Source organism: Coregonus clupeaformis, chromosome 20 (assembly GCF_020615455.1).
Source record: "Coregonus clupeaformis isolate EN_2021a chromosome 20, ASM2061545v1, whole genome shotgun sequence".
NCBI lineage: Eukaryota > Metazoa > Chordata > Actinopteri > Salmoniformes > Salmonidae > Coregonus > Coregonus clupeaformis.
Genome location: NC_059211.1, coordinates 22,411,281 through 22,434,108, shown reverse-complemented (window position 1 = coordinate 22,434,108; position 22,828 = coordinate 22,411,281). Strand labels below are relative to the sequence as shown.

The 22,828-nt window shown below is 46.3% G+C and overlaps 1 protein-coding gene across 2 annotated transcripts in view; it reads left to right on the top strand.

Moving 5' to 3' along the window:
- wwtr1 (WW domain containing transcription regulator 1) overlaps positions 1-22,828 on the top strand; it is a 72,531-nt gene that overhangs the window by 38,052 nt on the left and 11,651 nt on the right. For both annotated transcript variants that reach the window (XM_041840602.2, XM_041840601.2), the window contains exon 3: positions 21,195-21,445. In XM_041840602.2, coding sequence (XP_041696536.1) covers positions 21,195-21,445 — 251 coding nt within the window. The remainder of the gene's footprint in view (positions 1-21,194; positions 21,446-22,828) is intronic.

Genomic DNA, 22,828 nt, shown 5'->3' with positions numbered 1-22,828 from the left:
AGTCACATAATTAGTTAGATTGCATACAGGTGGACTTTATTTAAGTGTCACATGATCTCAGTATGTATATATACACCTGTTCTGAAAGGCCCCAGAGTCTGCAACACCACTAAGCAAGGGGCACCACCAAGCAAGCGGCACCATGAAGACCAAGGAGCTCTCCAAACAGGTCAGGGACAAAGTTGTGGAGAAGTACAGATCAGGGTTGGGTTATAAAAAAATATCAGAAACTTTGAACATCCCACGGAGCACCATTTAAATCCATTATTAAAAAATTGAAAGAATATGGCACCACAACAAACCTGCCAAGAGAGGGCCTCCCACCAAAACTCACGGACCAGGCAAGGAGGGCATTAATCAGAGGCAACAAAGAGACCAAAAATAACCCTGAAGGAGCTGCAAAGCTCCACAGCGGAGATTGGTGTATCTGTCCATAGGACCACTTTAAGCCGCACACTCCACAGAGCTGGGCTTTAAGGAAGAGTGGCCAGAAAAAAGCCATTGCTTAAAGAAAAGAATAAGCAAACACGCTTGGTGTTCGCCAAAAGGCATGTGGGAGACTCCCCAAACATATGGAAGAAGGTACTCTGGTCAGATGAGACTAAAATTGAGCTTTTTGGCCATCAAGGAATACGCTATGTCTGGCGCAAACCCAACACCTCTCATCACCCCGAGAACACCATCCCACAGTGAAGCATGGTGGTGAGAATATTCCATCACGGCACACCAATCTTACTCAGAAACGTAACTTCTTGCAACATTCCCATGAAACGTGTCTAGAACATTTATCTTATACTCTGAGAACATGGCAACCATGTTTGGTGTGGCGTTGATGGAATATTCTCCTAACCCTCAGAAAACTGGACACATGAATAGTCTTGCTACGTCCAATGTAGTTAGAGTCCGACTGATGTGGGCTTTTTGGGTCCAATACCGAATATTTTTTTTTGGGGGGGAAACTTACCGATGCCGATATATCTGCAGATATATACTGTTTTACAGCGGGGAAATTAAAGTGTCACTTTTCTACACTGAGTTCTCATAAATTGTCATTCCAAAGAGCAATTGTCCAAGAAAGTAAAACTGACTATCCTACCGATCCTTGACTTCGGCGATGTCATTTACAAAATAGCCTCCAACACTCTACTCAGCAAATTGGATGTAGTCTATCACAGTGCCATCCGTTTTGTCTCCAAAGCCCCATACGCTACCCACCACTGTGACCTGTACGCTCTTGTTGGCTGGTCCTCACTACATGTTCGTCGTCAAACCCACTGGCTCCAGGCCATCTATAAATCACTGCTAGGCAAATCCCCGCCTTATCTTAGCTCATTGGTCACCATAGCAGCACCCACCCGTAGTCTGCGCTCCAGCAGGTATATCTCACTGGTCATTCCCAAAGCCAACACCTCCTTTGGCCGCCATTCCTTCCAGTTCTCTGCTGCCAATGACTGGAACGAATTGCAAAAATCTCTGAAGCTGGAGACTCTTATCTCCCTCACTAACTTTAAGCATCAGTTGTCAGAGCACCTTACCGATCACTGCACCTGTACACAGCCCATCTGAAATTAGCCCACCCAACTACCTCATCCCTATATTGTTATTTATTTTGCTCTTTTGCACCCCAGTATCTCTATTTGCACATAATCTCTTGCACATCTAGCATTCCAGTGTTAATACTATTGTAATTATTTTGCACTATAGCCTATTTATTGCCTTACCTCCATAACTTGCTACATTTGCACACACTGTATACAGTGGGGAAAAAAAGTATTTAGTCAGCCACCAATTGTGCAAGTTCTCCCACTTAAAAAGATGAGAGAGGCCTGTAATTTTCATCATAGGTACACCTCAACTATGACAGACAAATTGAGAAAAAGAAATCCAGAAAATCACATTGTAGGTTTTTTTATGAATTTATTTGCAAATTATGGTGGAAAATAAGTATTTGGTCACCTACAAACAAGCAAGATTTCAGGCTCTCACAGACCTGTAACTTCTTCTTTAAGAGGCTCCTCTGTCCTCCACTCGTTACCTGTATTAATGGCACCTGTTTGAACTTGTTATCAGTATAAAAGGCACCTGTCCACAACCTCAAACAGTCACACTCCAAACTCCACTATGGCCAAGACCAAAGAGCTGTCAAAGGACACCAGAAACAAAATTGTAGGCCTGCACCAGGCTGGGAAGACTGAATCTGCAATAGGTAAGCAGCTTGGTTTGAAGAAATCAACTGTGGGAGCAATTATTAGGAAATGGAAGACATACAAGACCACTGATAATCTCCCTCGATCTGGGGCTCCACGCAAGATCTCACCCCGTGGGGTCAAAATGATCACAAGAACGGTGAGCAAAAATCCCAGAACCACACGGGGGACCTAGTGAATGACCTGCAGAGAGCTGGGACCAAAGTAACAAAGCCTACCATCAGTAACACACTACGCCGCCAGGGACTCAAATCCTGCAGTGCAAGACGTGTCCCCCTGCTTAAGCCAGTACATGTCCAGGCCCGTCTGAAGTTTGCTAGAGTGCATTTGGATGATCCAGAAGAGGATTGGGAGAATGTCATATGAAACCAAAATATAACTTTTGGTAAAAACTCAATTCGTCGTGTTTGGAGGACAAATAATGCTGAGTTGCATCCAAAGAACACCATACCTACTGTGAAGCATGGGGGTGGAAACATCATGCTTTGGGGCTGTTTTTCTGCAAAGGGACCAGGACGACTGATCCGTGTAAAGGAAAGAATGAATGGGGCCATGTATCGTGAGATTTTGAGTGAAAACCTCCTTCCGTCAGCAAGGGCATTGAAGATGAAACGTGGCTGGGTCTTTCAGCATGACAATGATCCCAAACACACCGCCCGGGCAACGAAGGAGTGGCTTCGTACGAAGCATTTCAAGGTCCTGGAGTGGCCTAGCCAGTCTCCAGATCTCAACCCCATAGAAAATCTTTGGAGGGAGTTGAAAGTCTGTGTTGCCCAGCGACAGCCCCAAAACATCACTGCTCTAGAGGAGATCTGCATGGAGGAATGGGCCAAAATACCAGCAACAGTGTGTGACAACCTTGTGAAGACTTACAGAAAACGTTTGACCTGTGTCATTGCCAACAAAGGGTATATAACAAAGTATTGAGAAACTTTTGTTATTGACCAAATACATATTTTCCACCATAATTTGCAAATAAATTCATAAAAAATCCTACAATGTGATTTTCTGGATTTTTGTTCCTCATTTTGTCTGTCCTAGTTGACTTGTTCCTATGATGAAAATTACAGGCCTCTCTCATCTTTTTAAGTGGGAGAACTTGCACAATTGGTGGCTGACTAAATACTTTTTTCCCCACTGTATATATTTTCTGTTGTATTTTTGACTTTATGGTTTTTTACCCCATATGTAACTCTGTGTTGTTGTTGTTTTTATCGCACTGCTTTGCTTTGTCTTGGCCAGGTCGCAGTTGTAAATGAGAACTTGTTCTCAACTGGCTTACCTGGTTAAATAAAGGTGAAATAAAAAATAAATAAAAATAAAATATGCTTCAGATGTTGATCTTCTTACATTGTGACATCATCATCATGACAATGTTCCGATATTCTCTTTTTTTTCTTCCTATTTATTGAATGTCGGTTATCGTGGAATTATCATCCGATACCGATATAGCGGTAAAAGGCCAGAATGTCTAGAACATGAATATTGGATATTCTGAGAACATGGTAACCACGTTCTGGGTAAATTATGTTTGACATTAAGGGAATGTTCTCCTAACTCAAACCCCAAAACATGCTAAATATGTTCTCAGGAGGTTTTTGCTAACATGTACATAGAATGTTCCCATAACTAACGGAAAACTGGACACTCAAACATCAGAGGAACATTACGGGAACATTACAAAATGTTCTCTCTCCCTAGAATTGTTAGCTGGGTTCCCGCCATCTCTCCCTCCCTCCCCCTCTCTGTACAGTTCCCCTCCTCTCTCCGGCTTGGACAATGCTGGCAGATCCCCAGTCTTTGTTGAAGAGGAGGGGAACTGTACAGAGAGGGGGAGGGAACTCTCTCTCTGCCTTTCTTGTCCTGATGGATGTTTTCCATCGCTTTGTTCTCTTCTCTCCCCTTCTCTCCCCTCCCCTCCCCTCTTCAACTCTCTTCCCTCTTTTCCGCTCTGCTCTGCTGTAGGGTTTGAACAGACAGGTCTATGGTTTCCAGTTAGAGGTCTTGATCTCATACTGTAGATCAGTGGTTCCCAACCTTTTTTGGTTACTGTACCACCAACTGAATTTAGCGCTGCCCGGAGTACCCCTGACGTACCCCCTCGTGTATTTTACCAGTAGCCCTATGGTCTCATGAGTTCTCAAGTACCCCATGTGGATGGGCCGAGTACCCCCAGAGGTCCTAGTACCCCTGGTTGGGAACCACTGCTGTATATTTGTATTTATTATTGATCCCCATTAGCTGCTGCCAAGGCAGCAGCTACTCTTCCTGGGGTCCAGCAAAATTAAGGCAGTTATACATTTAAAAAACATTACAATACATTCAACACCTGCCTTGTTGATAGAGCTGTTAAGAATGCAGTGCAGCGCTTTATTATAGACAGACTTCTCCCCATCCTAGCTACTGTTGTATCAATATGTTTTGACCATAACAATTTACAATCCAGGGTTACTCCAAGCAGTTTAGTCTCCTCAACTTGCTCAATTTCCACATTATTCATTACAAGATTTAGTTGAGGTTTAAGGTTTAGTGAATGATTTGTCCCAAATACAATGCTTTTAGTTTTGGAAATATTTAGGAAAAACGTATTCCTTGCCACCCATTCTGAAACTAACTGCAGCTCTTTGTTAAGTGTTGCTGTCATTTCAGTCGCTGTGGTAGCTGACGTGTATAGTGTTAAGTCATCCGCATACATAGTTAATAGTAAAGATTGAAAAAAGTAAGGGTCCTAGGCTGCTGCCCTGGGGAATTCCTGATTCTACCTGGATTTTGTTGGAGAGGCTTCCATTAAAGAACACACTCTGTGTTCTGTTAGACAGGTAACTCTTTATCCACAATATAGCAGGGAGTGCAAAACCATAACACAGACATTTTTCCAGCAACAGACTATGATCGATAATGTCAAATTCCGCACTCAAGTCTAACAAAACAGCCCCCACAATATTTGTATCATCATTTTCTCCCAGCCAATCATCAGTCATTTGTGTAAGTGCTGTGCTTGTTGAATTTCCTTACCTATAAGCGTGCTGAAAGTCTGTTGTCAATTTGTTTTCTGTAAAATAGCATTGTATCTGGTCAAACACCATTTTTTCTAAAACTTTACTAAGGGTTGGTAACAGGCTGATTGGTGTGCTATTTGAGCCAGTTAAGGGGGCTTTACTATTCTTAGGTAGGGGAATAACTTTAGCTTCCCTCCAGGCCTGAGGACACACTTTCTAGTAGGCTTAAATTGAAGATGTGGCAAATAGGAGTGGCAATATCGTCCGCTATTATCCTCTGTAATTTTCCATCCAAGTTGTCAGACCCCGGTGGCTTGTCATTGTTGATAGACAACCATTTTTTCACCTCTTCCACACTTACTTTAACAGAATTCAAAATTACAATGCTTGTCTTTCATAATTTGGTCAGATATACTTGGATGTGTAGTGTCAGCATTTGTTGCTGGCATGTCATGCCTAAGTTAGCTAATCTTGCCAATGAAAAAATCATTAAAGTACTTGGCAATATCAGTGGGTTTTGTGATGAATGAGCCATCTGATTCAATGAATGGTGGAGCGGAGTTTGCCTTTTTGCCCAACATGCATTTAAGGTGCTCCAAAGCTTTTACTATCATTCTTTGTCATTTGTCTTTGTTTCATAGTGTAGTTTCTTCTTCTTTTTATTTAGTTTAGTCACATGATTTTTCAATTTGTAGTATGTTTGCCAATCGGTTGTACAGCCAGACTTATTTGCCATCTCTTTTTCCAGGTTGCAGGCACTGGTTACAGTTTGAAACTTGCTCTTGAGTGGGCAGCCTGATGAAAGCCAGTCAATATTTAAATCACCCAGAAAGTATAGCTCTCTATTGATATCACATACATTATCAAGCATTTCACACATGTTATCCTGATACTGACTGTTAGCACTTGGTGGTCTATAGCAGCTTCCCACCAGAATGGGCTTTAGGTGAGGCAGATGAACCTGTAGCCATATTACTTCAACAGTATTTAACATGAGATCCTCTCTCTAAGCTTTACAGGAATGTGGTTCTGAATATAGACAGCCACACCTCCACCTTTTGGCATTTCTCTTTTCTGTACATCTTATAACCATGTACTGCTGCCATTGTATCATCAACGGTATTATCTAAGTGAGTTTCAGAGATTGTCAGAATATGAATGTCATCTGTTACTGGCAAATTATTGATTTCATGAACCTTGTTTCTTAAGCTACATATGTTAACGTGGGCTATTTTTTTACACTTTTCTTGGAAGCTTGATTGTTTTTCTTGCTTTACTGGGAAGCTTAGCAGAGGTAGACATGCTTGGGTTCTTTTTATTAGTGCAGGGTAAACTGCACACAGTGGACTTCCTGGTTGGGCACACCACCTCAGTGCTAACAGTATAACTCTGGTTCATAGGCATATGATTACTGATTAGATCATGCTGTGTCTACTCCCTGAGGAGTTTTGTGATTCTGGTATCTAGAGTTATCATCACTAATCCTGGTCCTGGAGAGTTGATGGTGTGCAGGCTTTTGTTTCAGACCTGCACTAAAACACCTGATTTTTAAGATATGTACTTCACTGTAAATTAACTTACAGAGAACAGAAAAGTGTCTGTTCACAACCCAACTCCCAGGACACACAACTAATCAACTTGTATTAAAGACTGTAGCAACCTGTATCTCTCCATTACCAAGGCTGATGATGACCACTGTCCCTGTAGTTCTACAATAGATTCAGTGGAATTTCCCATCCCTTAGCCCTGTGTTCTATCTCCCATGGCAACCCAGTGAGTGACCCCTGACCCCACTCGGTGGTGACTCAGCCGTTCTCATATTTAGCTCTAGTCATGACTCCACTTATCTCCACTGTTAGCCATGTTGACTCATCAGTCTTGAGAAGCTCTCTACTCCACTTCAACTCTTTTGACTGTATTCTTAGTCCAATCACCTGATGGAACAAAAAGGTAAATGTAAGGTCAGTGACTGAGGAACAAACGTTGAAGGTTAATCAGTTAGACCCTGTTTCTGTTCCAAATTCCAAAGAATTCAAATCACCCAAAACTTGTGTTGTCCATTCAAATTTAGATTACTGTGAAATGTGGTTCCAAGGAACTGTATCAGTCAGCCATGGAAAAGGTATGGCCATAGAATTAGGAATTACAATACTAGTAATTTAATACGATCTCTATGGGTATGGCATGGTAAAGGTGAAGAGCTCTGGCTGACGTGGTGTTGCTGCTGCTTGTGAACAGGGGAACTGCCTGATGGCTGGGAGCAGGCTGAAAATCCTCAGGGAGAAACCTACTTCATAGACCACAAAACAGAACGAATGTCCTGGTTCGACCCGCGTGTGGACGCTCACCTCAGTAAGTAACCTCTGGACCGCAAGCGGACCGCAAATCCTCCCCCCCTCCAAATCGCTACCTGTGCAACCCTCCAACCAATCAACTCCCTTCACCCCTAAAGTCCCCTGATCACTCACTAGCACTGCACTAATCAAACTGTACACCTTGATCTCTCATACCTGACCCTTGACCCTGTGCCCCCTTAGGGGCAGAGCTCTCATACCTGACCCGTGACCCTGTGCCCCCTTAGGGGCAGAGCTCTCATACCTGACCCGTGACCCTGTGCCCCCTTAGGGGCAGAGCTCTCATACCTGACCCTTGACCCTGTGCCCCCTTAGGGGCAGAGCTCTCATACCTGACCCTTGACCCTGTGCCCCCTTAGGGGCAGAGCTCTCATACCTGACCCGTGACCCTGTGCCCCCTTAGGGGCAGAGCTCTCATACCTGACCCTTGACCCTGTGCCCCCTTAGGGGCAGAGCTCTCATACCTGACCCGTGACCCTGTGCCCCCTTAGGGGCAGAGCTCTCATACCTGACCCTTGACCCTGTGCCCCCTTAGGGGCAGAGCTCTCATACCTGACCCGTGACCCTGTGCCCCCTTAGGGGCAGAGCTCTCATACCTGACCCTTGACCCTGTGCCCCCTTAGGGGCAGAGCTCTCATACCTGACCCTTGACCCTGTGCCCCCTTAGGGGCAGAGCTTTGCCTGTGAGAAGCTACAGTGCCTTCAAAAAGTATTCATACCCCTTGACTTATTCCACGTTTTGTGTTACAGCCTGAATTCAAAATGGATTTAATGTTTTTCTCACCCATCTACACACAATACCCCATAATGACAAAGCGAAAACATGTTTTTAGACATTTTTGCAAATTTATTGAAAATGAAATACAGAAAAATCTAATGTATGTAAGTATTCACATCCCTGAGTCAATACATGTCAGAATCACCTTTGGCAGTGATTACAGCTGAGAGTCTTTCTGGGTAAATCTCTAAGAGCTTTCCACACCTGGATTGAACAATATTTGCACTTCTTGCCATAGATTTTCAAGCAGTTTTAAGTCAAAACTTTAACTAGGCCACTCAGGAACGTCGTCTTGGTAAGCAACTCCAGTGTAGATTTGGCCTTGTGTTTTAGGTTACTGTCCTGCTGAAAGGTGAAGTGTCCAAGTGTCTGTTGGAAAGCAGACTGAACCAGGCTTTCCTCAAGGATTTTGCCTGTGCTTAGCTCTATTCCGTTTCTTTTTATCCAAAAAAAAGTCCCCTAGTTCTTGACAATGACAAGCATACCCATAACATGATGCAGCCACCACCATGCTTGAAAATACACTGTACAAAATTATAAACGTAACATGTAAAGCAGGGCTGCCCAAGCCTCTTCCTGGAGATCAACCGTCCTGTGGGTTTTCAGTCCAACCCTAATTTAACACACCTGATTCTACTTATTAGCTGCTCAACAAGACCTTAACTAGCTGAATCAGATGCGCTAAATTAGGGTTGGACTGAAAACCTACAGGACAGTAGATCTCCAGGAAGAGTGTTGGGCAGCCCTGATGTAAAGTGTTGGTCCCATGTTTCATGAGCTGAAATAAAAGATCCCAGACATTTTCCATACACACAAAAAGCTTATTTCGCTCCAATTTTGCTAGTGAGCATTTCTCCTTTGCCAAGATAATCCATCCACCTGACAGGTGTGGCATATCAAGAAGCTGATTATACAGCATGATCATTACACAGGTGCACCTTGTGCTGGGGACAATAAAAGGCCACTTTTTTTAGATGTGCTGTTTTGTCACACAACACAATGCCACAGATGTCTCAAGTTTTGAGGGAGTGTGCAATTGGCATGCAGGAATGTCCACCAGAGCTGTTGCTAGAGAATTGAATGTTAATTTCTCTACCATAAGCCGCCTCCAACGTCGTTTTAGAGAATTTGGCAGTACGTCCAACCGGCCTTACAACCGCAGAACACGTGTAACCATTCCAGCCCAGGACCTCCACATCCGGCTTCTTCACCTGCGGGATCGTCTGAGACCAGCCACCCGGACAGCTGATGAAACCGAGGAGTATTTCTCTCTGTAATCAAAAAACAAAAACATAATTCCACTTTGACTTGATGGGTATTGTGTGGAGGCCAGTGACACACCATCGCAATTTAATCAATTTTTATTACATTTCTTTTACATTTTAGTCATTTAGCAGACACTCTTATCCAGAGCGACTTACAGTTAGTGAGTGCATACATTTTTTTTATTTTCATACTGGCCCCCCGAGGGAATCGAACCCACAACCCTGGCATTGCAAACGCCATGCTCTACCAACTGAGCTACACGGGATTATTCAGGCTGTAACACAACAAAATGTGGAAAAAGTCAAGGGGTGTGAACACTTTCTGAAGGCACCGTAGTAGCTGGAGGAATGCTTGGCTTGGACAACAGCTGGATGGAGCTGAACCTGGGTTTCAGTGGTGATATCTGAGTATCGCCTAGAAACCCAATCACATGCCCGTCTCTAGATGCCAAGTATGATTCTAATAACCAATGAGGGTGCCAAGTCTGATTCAGAAAGCCAATGAAAATTACCAATGATTCTCCTGATTCCTAAATGTGATAGGGTCACTTTCTGCCTTGACAGTGCTCTCGTAGCCTTCCCTGCACGATTGATTTATTGTGTGTGTGGGTGTTTGACATATGCGTCTGTGTGCTTGTATTTGAACTAAAGTCTGTTTTAGTTTATCAGTGTTTTAGTAAGTGATGTGAGGGAAATAGTGAGAGGTATATCTGAGGTGTGTTTATGCGAGGTATGTGTATGATTTGGATTTGGTGTGCCGATAAAGTGTGTGTGTGTGAGATGGCGAGAACCAGGAGGGTAGACCATTAGCTCTGGTCAGTCTCAGCAGCACCACCAGTTGGACTACTAATGGGGTCTCCCAGGGCTGATGACAGGGGTCTGATGACAGGGGCCAGGCCAGGGGTCTGATGACAGGGGCCTCTCAGGTCTGATAACGGGGCCATGATTAGGGGTCTGATGACGGGGGCAAGGCCAGGGGTCTGATAACGGGGGCCAGGCCAGGGGTCTGATGACAGGGGCCTCTCAGGTCTGATAACGGGGCCATGATTAGGGGTCTGATGACGGGGGCCAGGCCAGGGGTCTGATGACGGGGGCCAAGCCAGGGGTCTGATGACGGGGGCCAGGGCAGGGGTCTGATAACGGGGGCCAGGCCAGGTGTCTGATGACGGGGGCCAGGCCAGGGGTCTGATGACGGGGGCCAGGCCAGGGGTCTGATGACGGGGGCCAGGCCAGGGGTCTGATGACGGGGGCCAGGCCAGGGGTCTGATGACGGGGGCCAGGCCAGGGGTCTGATGACGGGGGCAAGGCCAGGGGTCTGATAACGGGGGCCAGGCCAGGGGTCTGATAACGGGGGCCAAGCCAGGGGTCTGATAACGGGGGCCAGGCCAGGGGTCTGATGACCGGGGGCCAGGCCAGGGGGTCTGATGACGGGGGCCAGGCCAGGGGTCTGATGACGGGGGGCCAGGCCAGGGTCTGATGACGGGGCCAGGCCAGGGGTCTGATGACGGGGGCCAGGCCAGGGGTCTGATGACGGGGGCAAGGCCAGGGGTCTGATAACGGGGGCCAGGCCAGGGGTCTGATAACGGGGCCAGGCCAGGAGGGGTCTGATGACGGGGGCCAGGCCAGGAGGGGTCTGATGACGGGGGCCAGGCCAGGAGGGGTCTGATGACGGGGGCCAGGCCAGGAGGGGTCTGATGACGGGGGCCAGGCCAGGAGGGGTCTGATGACGGGGGCCAGGCCAGGAGGGGTCTGATGACGGGGGGCCAGGCCAGGAGGGGTCTGATGACGGGGGCCAGGCCAGGGTCTGATGACGGGGCCAGGCCAGGAGGGTTCTGATGACGGGGGCCAGGCCAGGAGGGGTCTGATGACGGGGGCCAGGCCAGGAGGGGTCTGATGACGGGGCCAGGCCAGGAGGGGTCTGATGACGGGGGCCAGGCCAGGAGGGGTCTGATGACGGGGGCCAGGCCAGGAGGGGTCTGATGACGGGGGCCAGGCCAGGAGGGGTCTGATGACTGGGGCCAGGGCTGATAAGACAGGGAAGGGTCAAGGGAGCCTCTCTCCTCTCGTCACGTTCCCCAGTTCCTCACTCATTATCTGGGTTATCTGTGGAGCTCCATCTCGCCACAAAACCCTGTCAGGTCCCTAGAGAGATGTGGTAAGAGACTGACTCAGGCAAAACTGCAGAGGAGAATTAAGTGGTGTTTAAGTGGTATCAGATTAAAACATGTGAATTGTTTTCTGCCTATAGACTGGTTTAAACCACGAGGAGAGAAACTGATCATAGGGCCCTATAAAATCTGTTTACATTTTTTGCCTAATTTCGTTCAGTTTTCCTGCATTGCCTCTTCAGAAAGTTGAAGGGAAAATACGAATCCTGATGCATTATTTCTTATGATATTCTTGGGCATATTAATACATATTCCAATAAGTTCAATACGTTTTTGGAATTTTTTTGGATTCTGTGATTCCGTCCGTTCTCCACATCACAGATTTGATAGGGCCCTTATATATGTTACCCTTGACAAAAACTCCTTTGAAGAATATAGAAAACATTAACTTACAGTTCAGTGTCTTTAGTTAATACTGACCTTAAATTATTATGCCTTTTTACAAGAGTTTTAGGCCAGACTTGTGACTCCCTCGCTCCCCCAGCCAGTCGCCCAAACGGGGGTCCTGTTGCACAAGAGGCTGTCTTCGGAGACTGCCTGTGCGTGAGAAGAGAGTGTGAGCGCTTCTGCCTCCCTGGCCCCCGACCACTGTCCACACACACACACACACACACATATGCATACACACACACACACACACAAATGCATGCACACACACACACACATGCATGCACACACACACACACACACACACACATATGCATGCACACACACACACATATGCATGCACACACACACACATATGCATGCACACACACACATATGCACGCACACACACACACATGCACGCGCACACACACACATATGCATGCACACACACACACACACACACACTCTGTCCCCCTTACATGCGTCACTTTCACATTAACTCCCTCAGTTCTCTTATCAAATGTAACACACACTGACAGACATTAACTGGTGGAGTGTGTGTTAAGGAGCTCTTGTTTGGAACAGGGGATGGTGGAGGTTTTAATGCGTTGCATATTTTCGAGAGTGGAAGCGTTTCTCTGTTTTTCCACCGTTTTTTTTTTTTTTTTGCTGACCCTGTTGGACAGCTGTTTCTGGGAAGTAAACGAAACAAGAAGGTCTTTGTTGGCAGAGCAGCCCCACTAAGACGAAGTACTTACTGGCTCCCCCCTTTTCCTGCTCTCTCTCTCTCTCTCTCTCTCTCTCTCTCTCTCTCTCTCTCTCTCTCTCTCTCTCTCTCTCTCTCTCTCTCTCTCTCTCTCTCTCTCTCTCTCTCTCTCTCTCTCTCTCTCTCTCTCTCTCTCTCTCTCTCTCTCTCTCTCTCTCTCTCCTCTTCCCTTTTTAATGTTGCTCTTTCTCTTACCCCAACTTCTCTCTCTCTCTGCTGATATGGTGGCTGGGAGCTGTGAGGTGGTGCTGGCGCGTCGTCTTGTTGCCCTAATCTATCTGATCATGTGTTTTCCATCATGGTAGTCGGTCGGTGTGACACCCGGTGCTAGCCTGGAAGAGGAGGGTGGGGAGACGGAGAGAGGAAGTCGTGGAGAGGTTAGAGAGGGTGGGGAGACGGAGAGAGGAAGTCGTGGAGAGGTTAGAGAGGGTGGGGAGACGGAGAGAGGAAGTCGTGGAGAGGTTAGAGAGGGTGGGGAGACGGAGAGAGGAAGTCGTGGAGAGGTTAGGAGAGGGTGGGGAGACGGAGAGAGGAAGTCGTGGAGAGGTTAGAGAGGGTGGGGAGACGGAGAGAGGAAGTCGTGGAGAGGTTAGAGAGGGTGGGGAGACGGAGAGAGGAAGTCGTGGAGAGGTTAGAGAGGGTGGGGAGACGGAGAGAGGAAGTCGTGGAGAGGTTAGAGAGGGTGGGGAGACGGAGAGAGGAAGTCGTGGAGAGGGTGGGGAGACGGAGAGAGGAAGTCGTGGAGAGGGTGGGGAGACGGAGAGAGGAAGTCGTGGAGAGGGTGGGGAGACGGAGAGAGGAAGTCGTGGAGAGGTTAGAGAGGGTGGGGAGACGGAGAGAGGAAGTCGTGGAGAGGTTAGAGAGGGTGGGGAGACGGAGAGAGGAAGTCGTGGAGACGGAGAGAGGAAGTCGTGGGGAGACGGAGAGAGGAAGTCGTGGGGAGACGGAGAGAGGAAGTCGTGGAGAGGGTGGGGGGAGACGGAGAGAGGAAGTCGTGGAGAGGGTGGGGAGACGGAGAGAGGAAGTCGTGGAGAGGGTGGGGAGACGGAGAGAGGAAGTCGTGGAGAGGTTAGAGAGGAAGTCGTGGGGAGAGAGGTGGAGGAGAAGAGTGAGGGAGGGAGAGAAGAGGAGGGGGGGGGGGGAACAGGAGACTATAGAGGAGTGTTATTTTACTTATGGCTAAGGCTGTGTGGAGCACATCTGGCCAGACTGCGGTCTGTTTTCTGCAGGCCCAAACTGCACTCTCTGACAGGGTGTGTCCTGCCATGTCCCAGAACCGATCCTAAAGATGCTGCTCCGTGTGTTTCTGTGTGCAGTTGCATGCATGCCATCCGTCTGTTTGGCCCCTATCCAAACCCAGTGCCTCTACTCGGGCTATTTGGTTTTATAAAAACAAGGAATAATTCCATATTCCCATCATGTAATGAACTCTAGCCCAGGCCTCTTAATTGCTGTAAACGTAATCTATTGGATATGTTTGAATATCTAATGGTGGTTTCCTGTGCAGGTTGACATTTATTGGGATGAGTCTTGTTCTACAGGCAGAACTGAGCGATTTACGCTAGGTGGGCCAGCTGCAAAGTCAAAATTGGCTATATTGTAAAAATTCATGAAAACAAACATTTGCATGTTTGTTAGGCAGTGTGGTTAAGGTTAGGTTTAAAATCAGAATTTTTTTTTTTGTTGCTTTGTGGCTGTGCCAGCCTAGTGACCGCTCTGCAGAGCTTCCTCCAGAATAACCTGCGTTTCCTGTCTGCCTCCTTGACCAAACATGGAGACTGTTGCAACTAACAGCTTTGGAACCAAAATGGCCTCTGGGAATTACATAATTGAGTTTAATAGGAAGATTACGGATGGGTATTTTCCCGAATTGTGAAGTATGTTATGTAACGTTAAGGGGCTCTGAGGAAAACCTTATGGTCCACAAATGTGTTGCTTTATAGAAAAGAATACACTGCATGACAGCTAGGCCTAAAATAGATTTCTCTCATCAGACCCCTGGCCTTGCCTCTCTATATGGCTAACTTTCCCCCCACACGTTGAGTCTGTGTTGAGGGAAAAGGAGGGTAGGTAAACTTTGCTCTTCATCCAGACTTCAAGTAAACTACAAGTCCAGCTGACAGATGGGGAGAGAGAGAGGCACACTGAACTGCCAAGGGAGAAGGGGGAAGGAGTGTGGAGAGTGAGAGGAGATGGAGGGGAGGGAGGGAGGGAGAGCGGGAGAGAGAGTCTCCACAGTGAAACCACCAGACTGTCTGCTTTCTGTGCCATGTGCCTTTTTAACTCCACATCTGGCCTTTACTGCTACACTTTATGCCATGTGTGATTCGGTTACGTGACACACACACAGGATGACTTTGTGTTCTGGACAATCGTTTAAGAGTTAAAGATTACGTTTTTATCCAATGCTATTGAAAAGGTACTGCTGAATCTGCACTTACAAGACCTACATTGAATTGCGAATAATCTTGTCATGTAGACGAGTGAATGCAGTGACCAAAGATTGCCTTGGTCAGACATAGTCACATTTCTCCCTCCCATCCAAACCCAAGGCAGGCTCTATCCTGTCTTGTCCTGACCCAAGGCAGGCTCTATCCTGTCCTGTCCTGACACAAGGTAGGCTCTATCCTGTCTTGTCCTGACCCAAGGCAGGCTCTATCCTGTCCTGTCCTGACCCAAGGCAGGCTCTATCCTGTCCTGTCCTGACCCAAGGCAGGCTCTATCCTGTCCTGTCCTGACCCAAGGCAGGCTCTATCCTGTCCTGTCCTGACCCAAGGCAGGCTCTATCCTGTCTTGTCCTGTACAGTAACTAAATACTGTCTGCTTGTTGATAGGGCTGTGGCGGTCATTCAATTTTGTATGCCGGTACCCGTCACGCAAATAACTGCCGGTCTCACGGTAATTAACCGTTAATTAACATAAACACATTTAGCATCTCCTGGCTTCCACGCATAGCCTACAAGCCACTGATGCAGACCTTTGGAACATCTACATTTTAAAAAGTCTAATAAATCCATGTAATATAGCCTACACCTTCACAATAAATCCATTATTTATTTTAGACAGGTCTAAAGAAGCATGATATGAAGAAAACATAGTCTATTTCAGAAGAACAGAATAGCATACTCTGAGTTGTCCTTATGTTAGGTCCTGATCTGGCTATGCCATATGGCTGTGGGCTACAATAGTTCATTTAGCAGTCAAGATTTGCTTAGAATTCCCATGGCATTATTTTATAGTAAGAAGAATACAATTGAACATAGCTGAATAAAATATAAATAATATTTCCCCCAAACGATTTCAGAGGGAATGCGCACATGCAGCTATTCTGTGTTGAGCGGTTAACAAAGTGCTAATTTTAAACAGGTCCTTCTATATGCTTAAAGCTGCAATATGTAACTTTTTGGGCGACAGACAAAATTCACATAAATATGAGTTATAGATCTGTCATTCTCATTAAAAGCAAGTCTAAGAAGCAGTAGATCTGTTCTTTGTGCACTATTTCTATGCTTCCAGTTAAGTTTCGTTTTTGCATTTTACTTTCGGTTTTGTACACCAGCTGAAAATACAATATTTTTGGTTATGGAAAATATATTTCACAGCTGTTTAGATGATACAATGATTTTCTACACTATATGCTTGTTTTGTCATATAAACTGAAATTAGGCAAACTATTAGAATTTTAGCAACCAGGAAATGGCGGGGAGATTTCTGCATAGTGCAAACCTTAGGCAATACAGTGCCTTGCAAAAGTATTCATCCCCCTTGGCGTTTTTCCTATTTTGTTGCATTACAACCTGTAATTTTAATGGATTTTTATTTGGATTTCATGTAATGGACATACAGAAAATAGTCCAAATTGGTGAAGTGAAATGAAAAAAATAACTTGTTGAAAAAAAAACATTAAAAAAAAAATAACGGAAAAGTGGTGCGTGCATATGTATTCACCCCCTTTGCTATGAAGCCCCGAAATAAGATCTGGTGCAACCAATTACCTTCAGAAGTCACATAATTAGTTAGATTGCACACAGGTGGACTTTATTTAAGTGTCACATGATCTGTCACATGATCTCAGTGTATATATACACCTGTTCTGAAAGGCCCCAGAATCTGCAACACCACTAAGCAAGGGGCACCACCAAGCAAGCGGCACCATGAAGACCAAGGAGCTCTCCAAACAGGTCAGGGACAAAGTTGTGGAGAAGTACAGATCAGGGTTGGGTTAAATTTTTTTATCAGAAACGTTGAAAATCCCACGGAGCACCATTAAATCCATTATTAAAAAATTGAAAGAATATGGCACCACAACAAACCTGCCAAGAGAGGGCCGTCCACCAAAACTCACGGACCAGGCAAGGAGGGCATTAATCAGAGAGGCAACAAAGAGACCAAAAATAACCCTGAAGGAGCTGCAAAGCTCCACAGCGGAGATTGGAGTATCTGTCCATAGGACCACTTTAAGCCATACACTCCACAGAGCTGGGCTTTACGGAAGAGTGGCCAGAAAAAAGCCATTGCTTAAAGAAAAAAATAAGCAAACACGTTTGGTGTTCGCCAAAAGGCATGTGGGAGACTCCCCAAACATATGGAAGAAGGTACTCTGGTCAGATGAGACTAAAATTGAGCTTTTTGGCCATCAAGGAAAACGCTATGTCTGGCGCAAACCCAACACCTCTCATCACTCCGAGAACACCATCCCACAGTGAAGCATGGTGGTGGCAGCATCATGCTGTGGGGATGGTTTTCATCGGCAGGGACTGGGAAACTGGTCAGAATTGAAGGAATGATGGATGGCGCTAAATACAGGAAAATTCTTGAGGGGAAACCTGTTTCGGTCTTCCAGAGATTTGAGACTGGGACGGAGGTTCACCTTCCATGGCCTAGTCAAAGCCCGGACCTCAATCCAATTGAGAATCTGTGGTATGACTTAAAGATTGCTGTACACGGCAGGTAGCTTAGTATTTAAGAGCGTTGTGCCAGTAACCGAAAGATCGCTGGTTCTAATCCCCGAGCCGACTAGGTGAAAAATCTGTTGATGTGCCCCTTGAGCAAGGCACTTAACCCTAATTGCTCCTGTAAGTCGCTCTGGATAAGAGCGTCTGCTAAATGACTAAAATGTAAATGTACATCAGCGGAACCCATCCACCTTGAAGGAGCTGGAGCAGTTTTGCCTTGAAGAATGGGCAAAAATCCCAGTGGCTCGATGTGCCAAGCTTATAGAGACATACCCCAAGAGACTTGCAGCTGTAATTGCTGTAATTGGGGATACTCAGTCACTACAAAGATACAGGCGCCCTTCCAAAATCAGTTGCCGGAGCGGAAGGCCAATGGCGATTTTAAAACAGTTACAGAGTTTAATGGCTGTGATAGGAGAAAACTGAGGATGGATCAACAATATTGTAGTTAAGCCACAATACTACCCTAAAGGACAGAAGGAAGCCTGTACAGATTAAAAATATTCCCGAAACATGTTAGCAAAAAATGTGGCAAATAAACGTTTTGTCCTGAATACAAAAGCGTTATGTTTGGGGCAAATCCAGGTCGGAGGGCCTAGGTATGTCGGGAGGGCCAAGGTATAGCGTAGCCAACAGGCGAAGGGACTGCTTAATAAACGACCTGTTGGGGCAGGCAGTGTGGAAGACCAGGAAACATGAGATGCGATGGGTGTACACACCCCAGAGCTGTGCTGCTGCTGCTGGCTCACACTGGAGCGTGTAATGGGGGGGCTGGTGAACCGTCTGGGAGACTTTGTAGAGTGGTGGTGGTGCGTCGGCGGGTTCTATGTTATTCGCATTGAATTTGAGTCGGACATAGGGGCTGGCTAATTATTAACGACCGCAAAGACGACTCATTACGGCTTGATAATGATTTAATTGTCTTCAGTAGAATTAACTGATGATTAACTGGCTGAAGACTGTAGTCATGTCCCCCAAATCAACGCTCTCTGATTTTATAAAAAGAAATCTTAGATGCTATTGCAGGGGGTTGGTCTAATCTGACCATCTGCTTTCTCTCTTAAGCACAGGAGCAGTAGTCTATCCATATGACTGGTGTGCTTTTAGAGTACGTGGCTGAGGCTCTGTTTACAGTGAGAGCTAGGTCAGGTTGTTTCTGAGTGTTTTTGGCAGACTGTCATCTCTGCTCACTGTTTACATCTGAGGTTGTACTGGTGTGTGTGTGTGTGTGTGTGTGTGTGTGTGTGTGTGTGTGTGTTTGTAGGGTCATGCAATTTTGTATGACAGTAAAACTTACCGTATGCTTCCCAGTATTATGATAATTTCTTTTATACTTTTGTTCGTTTCGGTGTTTGGCAGGTATTTTTTTCGGCTGTTCGTGCGCACACGTTTTTTGTTTTTAGGGCAAGCTGAAGTTAGGTAGCCGAAGTCCACGCCCCTTCGTCGTTGATTGGCCAACAGTACTACTCATAGTAGTACGGTTTTATGCATATTTTTTTCCCTCGAGAAACACACACATCTTAGTTTGATGTAAAATTGCACGACTAAGACCTCTGCAAAAAAACGTTAAAATGAATGAAAGATTTCTTGATTTATCTTGAATTAATTCAGACAATTTTGAGGAAGGGTTTCTGGCTATGTTGCTACGGTGGCTCAAGGGGGACAAACAACAGTAATATTGCCTCCTCTTTAGATCTTTAGGGAGTATGTGAGCAGACGTTGGCTTAGCCTAGCCATGTTCTGCTATGACCGCGGTCACCATAGTAACCGTTCGAAAATCACTTCTTTTTTTTTTAAGCCGTACATTTTCTCCTCACTTCCTCACCATTCATGATTTGAAATGCAATCAAGCATTTTAGTTTTAAAATAACAAAGCGACCCTTGAATAATTAGCGTAAACAATTAATAAACCGTTCTACTGTTTTTAGTCTTTGCTGTAATAAAGGCTCTACAAAAAATAAAAAATACGTACAAGAGAAAAATATTGTAATCTAACAGCACCTGTTTGTCACACACAATACGCACGCAGAACTTGGTCCTTAACTTATTTTTCTTGATTTCCAGTATTTTCCACAATTAGTCAAATGTATTCCACACATCTGACTTCCCCCGTTACGAGTTTATTTGTCACGTCCTCTGCATCCATTATGCTGTTACGGTGTTCGGAGTTGTTATAACCAATTTATTGATGTGATTTTATGATAGGCTATAGGTCAGGCCCTATTGGTCACGTAAAGAGAGGGAATAGGGTTGAGGGAATAGGGAATGTTTTTCCTAAACAAATGAGAGATATCGGTAACAGAACTTTTCAGTCAGAAATGGCTGTAATTATGTTCCAGCTTCAGCAACACGGACAGCGCGATAAAGACTGTTGATGTTCTGTGGTGGTCGCTGCAGTAGGGAGGAGAGGGAGAGAGACAGCGGGTGATGATGTTCTGTGGTGGTCGCTGCAGTAGGGAGGAGAGAGAGAGACAACGGGTGATGATGTTCTGTGGTGGTCGCTGCAGTAGGGAGGAGAGAGAGAGACAACGGGTGATGATGTTCTGTGGTGGTCTCTGCAGTAAGGAGGAGAGAGAGAGACAACGGGTGATAGTCACACAGTCGCTCGCTTTCTTTTTTTTTTTTTTTTTTTTTTTTTACAGCGCAGCAAGTCTGAGCCGGGCGGCACAATCAAATCGGACTACCCTCTAGTCGGACTACCCTCTAGTCGTTTGTGTGTCTTAATTATTTCATCAAACAGTGCGCTTAAAGCATCAGACAAGCTCAGTGCATATAGTTGATTTGATTAAAAACATTTGATGTGTCTATATATTGAAAAATACACGTTTTCTACCTATCGATTGGTTGAAAGAACAGACGACCCTCGGTCGACCAAGATTTATTTTAGTCAGACCGCCCTACATAATACAACAACTTGCTTGTTTCAGCAAGGAGCTACAAAGTTTTCATCACGTTGTTAAGAGTCCATGTTACCACAGAAACAGAATCAACCGCAGGAATGCCCATCAGTCCCGTCTTCGGTCAGCTGGGTGATCCATCTCTACACTGGACTCACTAGCTGGACTCTGGCTCCTTCCCAGAGCAGATGTGGAACTAGTGAAGTGAGCTGAGCTCAGTGTTCAGAATCAGCTCCTGTTCACCTGATTGACTAGACCTAAGAGAAATGTCTGTTGTAGTACTGTGTACATATCAGAAACAATCAGACTATCACATTACTATCAGCCTAAAAAAAGAGACAAAAAGCCTCACCTTTTTGTCTCTGTTCTCCACTGGAATTGTTGTTTCTAGCCCTAATCACAACCCCCTCCCTTCTCTCTGTCTCTCCTTCCACAGTGATGTCCCAACACCACCACCAGCAGCACCTGCAACACACCCAGCAACAGCAGCCCCAACAGGCCCAGGCCCAGGCCCAAGCCTTGGGTTCGCCTGGCTCCCTCCCCCAGCAGCAGAGCTCCCAGGCTGGGATGATGAGCCTGTCCAGTCCCCTGGGCGTGGTGGTCAGTGCCCAGCAGAAGATGAGGCTGCAGCGCATCCAGCTGGAGAGAGAGAGGATCCAGAGACGCCAGGAGGAGCTCATGAGACAGGTGAGGCAGTCTAGCCCTTCAACACTAGCCCTTCAACACTGGGCCCTCAACACTAGCCCTTCAACACTAGCCCTTCAACACTAGCCCTTCAACACTAGCCCTTCAACACTAGGCCCTCAACACTAGCCCCTCAACACTAGGCCCTCAACACTAGCCCTTCAACACTAGCCCTTCAACACTAGGCCCTCAACACTAGGCCCTCAACACTAGGCCCTCAACACTAGCCCTTCAACACTAGGCCCTCAACACTAGCCCTTCAACACTAGCCCTACAACACTAGGCCCTCAACACTAGGCCCTCAACACTAGGCCCTCAACACTAGGCCCTTCAACACTAGCCCTTCAACACTAGGCCCTCAACACTAGGCCCTCAACACTAGGCCCTCAACACTAGCCCTTCAACACTAGGCCCTCAACACTAGCCCTTCATCACTAGGCCCTCAACACTAGCTCTTCAACACTAGCCCTTCAACACTGGCCCTTCAACACTAGGCCCTCAACACTAGGCCCTCAACACTAGGCCCTCAACACTAGGCCCTCAACACTAGCCCCTCAACACTAGCCCCTCAACACTAACCCCTCAACACTAACCCTTCAACACTAGGCCCTCAACACTAGGCCCTCAACACTAGCCCTTCAACACTAGCTCTTCAACACTATGCCCTTCAACACTAGCCCTTCAACACTAGGCCTCAATGCCCAGCTGCTCAAACCTAGAGTATTTATCCTTTAATTAGGCAGGGGAATTCTCATTGAGACCAAAGTGTCTTTTGCATTACAAAAGAGCCAACAATACCACACAGACAGAGAGCCTGCTCTATTCTCAGACCTCCAGTCCACGTTCTGTTTATCCCACACCTACAAGCCGCTGGAGACTGTCTGGAGAGACCCGATACACCACTGGGAGACCTGATACACCACTGGGAGACCTGATACACCACCGGGAGACCTGATACACCACTGGGAGACCTGATACACCACTGGGAGACCCGATACACCACTGGGAGACCCGATACACCACTGGGAGACCCGATACACCACTGGGAGACCCGATACACCACTGGGAGACCCGATACACCACTGGGAGACCCGATACACCACTGGGAGACCCGATACACCACTGGGAGACCCGATACCCCACTGGGAGACCCGATACACCACTGGGAGACCCGATACACCACTGGGAGACCCGATACACCACTGGGAGACCCGATACACCACTGGGAGACCCGATATAAACCCTAATCAATCCTTATCTGCTCTTTCCTCTTAGAGAGACGCCTTGACACGATTTGTATTCAGGCTAAACACACACTAGCATGTATGCATTCAAACACACACGCACACAAACACGTTTTGTTCTATCCCCGTGGGGACCTAAAAC